Raw genomic sequence first — 6,650 nt, forward strand, 5'->3', positions numbered from 1 at the left:
ATTAAGGGCGTGGCCCGATCTCAGTCAAGTGACATAGTATATAAGAAAAAGAAAAAAACTAAAAAGAAAAAAGTGTACGAATCTCCATGCAAAATCAAAGGAATATAGCATCGACTGAGACTTAATCAAGTCTCGATCGACTGAGACTTAGCAAAACTGTTAGATTAAGATCTAACGGTCATCTTTCTTTCTTCTTCCTTCAGCTTTCTTCCTCCTTCAATCACAAAATTGACTTATTCAAATTACAAATTCAGTCAACTTGCATATAACTCGTGTGAAAAAAGGGAGACCAATTTAAAAATTTAGAAATTGGACTGAAGGCAAAATAAATTCAGACCACTGAAAATTTCAGCAAGAATCACAAGGGAGATCGGATGGACAGAAAAAAAGAATAGAAGCGAATTGAAATCCGTCAGCTAAAAAATGGCATTCATGTAGTATATATATTACTTGCTTTGTTTAAGACCTTTCCGTTAATTATGTAACTTATTTTCTTTTACAGAACTGGATATGTCCAAGAGAAAGTTAACATTGGCTTTGCTCCACCCGGGTCAAAAGCAAGATGGTTTAGATCAAGTGAAGAGCCAAGGTTCATCAACACAGTGACATTTGGTAGCAGCAAGGAGAATGCTCCCACCCTTGTCATGGTTCATGGTTATGGTGCTTCACACGGGCTCTTCTTTCGAAACTACGATGCCCTCGCAAGCCGTTTCCGGGTCATTGCCATTGATCAACTCGGGTAAGTAGCTCTAAGAAAATCAAAAAGGACTCGACTAATTGTGACAATTTTCCTTGGTACATGTGGAAGAGGGAAATTAATCTGAATAATTTTGTGCATCACAATACTTGCACACGTTGTATTTTACCTACCCATACTAGGTTATGACTCCTGACTTGTTGCCATGCCACAAATATTATTTTGATTGCTGACAACTATTGGTGTTGATGTTGCTTGCTTTAGTTATTTATTATGTAAATAAGGATACGTTTATATCAGAATTTGAATGATATCATGACGTTAATTAGGAGGAAGAAGCAGTTGACTCTTTACCCTTTCCCCTAGTTTTATTGTTTTCCTCCTTCATGTGATCTATGAACCTAGAATAGAGAATATGCCCTATATGACATTCATTGGAAAAATCCATCTAATCTAAAATAAATATTTTCAAAATTAGCCTGATGACACATGAAGTGTTTGCCGACTATTACACGAGTAATGTGTTATGCATGATAACAACGCTTTATATTGTTCTTTCTGTTACCCCACACTGCATATGTTGAATTTTGCTTTCCTTTTGCAGTTGGGGTGGATCAAGCAGACCTGACTTCATTTGTAAAAGTACCGAAGGTTAGATACAAATACTTTATTTGTTGTGCGAATTTTTGAGAAGTTGTTAGATGTTTCATTATGCTAGTTGTGACCCTCAGCTATAGATGTTATTTCTATTGTTTAGCATACTATGGAATGTAATTTTATGGCAAAACATCTCAAAATGCTCCCCTTTATTTGAGTTCTAGGTGATTTTGTAAGCAACTTCTGTGAGAACCACACACAGATTTGCTTTGCTTTGTGTTTAGATCTTGCTACATTCATTTTATAAACAATGAGTAATTTGTTCCCCTCCTTCTTTCGGTCAACTATGTAAATAGAAACGGATGCTTGGTTCATAGACTCTTTTGAAGAATGGCGCAAAGCAAAGAACCTCAACAATTTTATATTGCTTGGACATTCTTTGGGAGGATATGTTGCTGCAAAGTATGCCTTACAGGTATATTTATAATAGTACATTCAGCAAGTGAAGCTACCCCACCGATGCCTATGATTGTACTAAAACCTATGTCTCATTTCAGCACCCTGAACACGTGCAACACTTGATTTTGGTTGGCCCTGCTGGCTTTTCACCAGAAGCAGATGATAGCGCCGAGCGATTAGCCAAGCTTAGAGGAACATGGAAAGGCATGCTAGTAAACCATCTTTGGGAGTCCAATTTTACTCCTTCGAAAATTTTGAGGTAAGACTAGTTTCGATCTTAAATTTGAATAATGTAGGTACCGTTAGAAAAAGGGAGTAACCCTCCTCTTCTGCCCATGGTGAAAATGTTCGATGGGCTTGATTTCTCCATCTGGCTAAGCAGATGATGACAATGTTCAGATTTAAGTAGATAGAGCGGATCTAATGTAGAAGCAATATCACTTCTGATGTGACTTTTATCGTGAAGATAACGGTTCTTGTAAGGGACAGATACATTCTTGCCCGTAGTTAGTTCTCACTTGTGGACTTTGCCTCTAATCATTGGCTATCCTCGGTTTTGCCCATAAAATTCCATTTTAGGTCGCTCGAATGCCCTTCCGTCAAGATTCTGTGCGGTTAAAGGTCATTGGTTGTTATTTGACGAGAATACCCCAGGTAGCTGGCAAATGGCCCATCTCCCTTACACATGGGACCCACTAAGAAATAAAAGCCTAGAACTAGTCCAACTACAACGCAGCAGAGTAGCTCACTTGAGGTGCAACCTCTTCTCTCACCTGTTCTAGCCTAGCCTAGCCAACTAGGCCCGACCTTCTTCAACCTCAAGCTGAAGCACCAGCTTGCGCCCATAGCGCCATCGGGCACCAGATCCTTTCACCGCCATTTTTGAATTCACATCATATTTATCCTCTACCAACATGATTCCCAAGACTCCACGATTCCATTCCTTCCCTTTGCATAGATATTCGAGCCCTAGAGATGATGAAACCGTCCTTGACCCGATCGAAGTTGGCCATTGTGCCAAGAAGTGCCGCCTCTGTTGACCACATCGTCTCCTCCATCTTGCGCCATTCGACTTGCCTTGCCACACCCTCCACTTTCTCTGAGCACACCTTCTCGAGCTTTGTACACAACTGGTGCCCAGTTCATGTCGAGGTCGGCGACCTTCATCGTCCCCACGGTAAACTGTCATCTCGTTACAAGAAACCTTGTCCAGGAGGTTCTCCATATCCCGTAATGGACCCCTGTAGAAGGAACTAAGGGGGGATTGGTCAGTAATCGATGGGATGTCCATTGTATTCCTTGCCTTCGACGACGCTCCACTACTCCCTGATCTCCTTTGTTGAGCCCCATTCGTCCAACACCCCCACCCCCTAGGTCATGTCAGAGATTCAAATATTGTCCACTTGGATCTCCTCGTCCTAGACCACCTTGCTACAAGATCATGCTCTGCCGCTGCCGCCGTCAATGGAAACATCGCTTCGGTGCCTCCACAGTTGACCCCTACCTCTGCGGTGTACTCCTATTGGGCGCACAATCCTTTTCCCTCTTCTTCCATGCTCCCACGTTCCTTCTATCCTAGTCATGTCGTGCTTCACCCATAGCCGCCACTACTGCTCATTGGTGTCATTGTTTCCAGTGACCCTAGTTCCCCATACCGCCTCAGTTGGTCCCTGAGAGTTGAACGCACTACCCAGCAAGTCATCTAGTGCCCTGTGTCTCCATCCCGTGTATCCTCGCTATGACTGCGTCCTCTACTTCTATTGTTGGCTAGAGACAAACAAACACACACACACACACACACAGAGACAGAGGTATGTGCATGGTGATGCTTTTTTCGTTTCTTTTTTGGTCCCACATGAAGTGAATTGACCTGAAGATATATGACCTTTTTTTGCTTTTTCTAGATGGGTCCCACATGTAAGGGGCATATAGCCCATCTAGCCACTGCAAAAGTATTTTGGTTATCCAGGACAACAATCAAAGGCCTTTAACCGAATGGCAGAGTGATAGAAGAGCATTTGTGTGATACAAGATTCTTAGGGGTAAAAATGAGGAGAACCGAAAATTAGGCAAAACCAACGGGTGTAAACTAACCAAGGGCAAGAGTGTATTTGTCCTAATGTCCCATTTGTTTTTGTTAAGCAGAGGATTGGGTCCTTGGGGCCCATATTTTGTTCGAAGATATACCACAAGTAGGTTAGGATCATATTCAACTGGTGAATTACTAGGAAAACATGAATCTATCTTGCTGACAGGTAAACATTCTTTACTACATTAAATAAACAACTACATTTTCTAAATGATGCTTGCGGATAAAACTAACTCTCGCTTTCACATGTATGAAGATTATATTTACCACACTTTAGTTGCCAAAGCCAGTGGAGAGTTGTGCTTAAATTATACTTTTTCTTTGGGGGCATTTGCAAGAAAACCTCTTCTGCAAAGGTTAGCCCATCTTTGTGTGTTCTTAGTTTGCACGAACTTTCCTGTTTATCCTTCTTATGTCTTAACAACATGCACATTAAATATGATTCTCATTAAGTTTAAGATAACATAATCTTTGAATTCTCACAACAATTAAGAGTTTTAAGATAACATATTTTTATTCTCATTAATCATTAAATTTTAAGATGACATCTTTCTTTATTTTTTACTTAGAGCTGTTAGTTCTTAGTATTAGCGAAGGACACTACAATTCATTACTTTTCTACATGATAGAGAATGAAAATACTTAAATAGCCGCAGCTAGTTAGCACCCCATTGGAAAAATATTTTTATCTAGAATGGTGAAAATGGTTGTTTGAGCTCAACTAGCTAAGGAAAATTCCTTTTCATTTATTACCAGCTTTTAAATCGCATGTACTCTGGATAGTATATGTTTCTCATTTCTTCCCTAGTAGTTGATAATTCCCTTTTCTCTTAAAATCCATGTTAAGTTTAGATATACCGCCTGTGGTTACCACGAACATATTCTAATTCCATCATAGCTAGTCTATAACGGAAAGTTGAACTTTGATTGCAATTCTCTTATTGATTCTGATATCCGTTTCATAATGTCACTGACCCCACTATCCAAGATTGATTCTTTTACTAGATTATGCTTTTAAAGGTTCAAAATATTCTTCACATGATGCATGCTTGCTAAGGATTTAGTACATCATGATGCAATTTAACTATTCTTTATTATTGCTCCATTGCATTATATTTCTCAGTCGTCTTGACAAAAAATGTCCTGTCAAGAAGCCACTTTAGGTGATACAATATTTTTTGGTTGAGATCATCCTAATATGCATATGACTGTGTTAGTCTTCCATTCACACTTTAAGAGAGTATTAGTGTATAAATTATTGATCATACTATCAATGTCATCCATATTTTTAATAATCATGAGCTTATAATCTTGTTAACGCAATAACTTATCAACACAATTCCACGAGGAATTCATAGCTCATGAATATATTTTGCGATGTTTTCTTACTATGTTTCCTCACTATCTTATAACACGCAACAGCGCATCCGATTGGAAAGTGTCGACTACTTTCATATATGGCCAAGATGATTGGATGAATTACCAAGGGGCGCAACAAGCACGCAAGGATATGACAGTTCCTTGTGAAATCATTAGAGTCCCACATGTCTGTTTGTTTTCCTCTATGTCAATATATACACTAAGACTAAGATCTAATATATTGGTATTGCCTACTAATGCTTTACCGACAATGCAGGGAGGTCATCTTGAGTTCATAGAAAACCCGTCGGGGTTCAACTCGGCGGTCCTGTACGCATGCCGAAATTTCTTATCTGAGGATGTAGGGGATGACTTGTCTCGTCCTAATGGCTTGATATATGCATAGAGTGCCATCACATGCGGTCTCATGTTGGTATATGATAATATGAACATGAAGCAAAATCGATACGTCGATAGTATCAATATTAGCACCAATGTCACATGATTTGTTTTTGTATGTATGAATCGTGTGAATATGTCTCATTCATATCATACGCGCTAGGGTAACTAGTAGTGAAAAATAATAATGTTATATATATGTAAGCTCTCTAGTCGGTCTCGATGTTCCAACAGTTAGTTGATGGAGCCTATCCTTTTCCAAGCATGTCTGTTTGATTTGTGACCCATCGTAGTCATGAAGTTCTTTGATATACATCTTCGTGAGAGGGAGCCACTTTGGTCTCCATGGACCAATAGGTGGATTAGCACTTTTCATCAGTTTGTGAGGACCTTTTTGCAACATCATTGATATGGAAGTTTGCATATACTCTCACCCCTATAAACGCATGCGCACATACCCTACCATATGGGCACCTCCGAGAGACTGAGCCTGCAGGTAGATTGACAAAGTCACTTCAAGAGCCTTGCTATCGATGGAAGTGTCACCTCCCATTGAATGAATATTCCGCCTAAATAAGACACAAAGGTGTCTCATTATCTTTATAGCTTTAGCTAAAAATAATTGTGGCTTTCATATCTCTTTTTTTGCTGAAATGGTTGATAAAAGTGGTAGCCTTAAATAAGAGTCGGCAACGAGTGATGGTATGAGACCACCCTCCCTCACTCTTCCACATCCACAACCCATGTTACTCTTCTCATGGACTAGTCACACCATATTTTCAAAAAGATAGTGCTATTTGTCAAAGACTGGGACAACTTTATGAAATTCACGTGTTCAACAACAAAACCACTTCTATAAATTTGTGCTACTTTCCAAATTAGGGTGGAACAATGTGACAGACTTCTGGCCAGGTAGTGTTTTTGCCATCCACATCCCCCAAACTCCATCATCTTCCTCCTCCCCTCCTACCGTTGACCCAATCCAAAGGCGCTTGAAAATCTTCTTCACACGCACCATTGCCACCATAGTATCCCCTTTCTCTCATTTCA

The 6,650-nt window shown here is 39.8% G+C and overlaps 1 protein-coding gene across 1 annotated transcript in view; it reads left to right on the top strand.

Moving 5' to 3' along the window:
• Positions 1-5,688, top strand: part of LOC119309966 (probable 1-acylglycerol-3-phosphate O-acyltransferase) — a 6,253-nt gene extending 565 nt beyond the window's left edge. The window contains exons 2-9 of the mRNA XM_037585854.1: positions 503-739; positions 1,302-1,348; positions 1,651-1,769; positions 1,852-2,012; positions 3,899-4,008; positions 4,099-4,198; positions 5,265-5,388; positions 5,479-5,688. Of these exons, the coding sequence (XP_037441751.1) occupies positions 503-739; positions 1,302-1,348; positions 1,651-1,769; positions 1,852-2,012; positions 3,899-4,008; positions 4,099-4,198; positions 5,265-5,388; positions 5,479-5,607 (1,027 nt within the window). The 3' untranslated portion in view covers positions 5,608-5,688. The remainder of the gene's footprint in view (positions 1-502; positions 740-1,301; positions 1,349-1,650; positions 1,770-1,851; positions 2,013-3,898; positions 4,009-4,098; positions 4,199-5,264; positions 5,389-5,478) is intronic.
• Positions 5,689-6,650: the final 962 nt, after the last annotated feature.

This window comes from Triticum dicoccoides, chromosome 5B (genome assembly GCF_002162155.2).
Source record: "Triticum dicoccoides isolate Atlit2015 ecotype Zavitan chromosome 5B, WEW_v2.0, whole genome shotgun sequence".
Classification (NCBI taxonomy): domain Eukaryota; kingdom Viridiplantae; phylum Streptophyta; class Magnoliopsida; order Poales; family Poaceae; genus Triticum; species Triticum dicoccoides.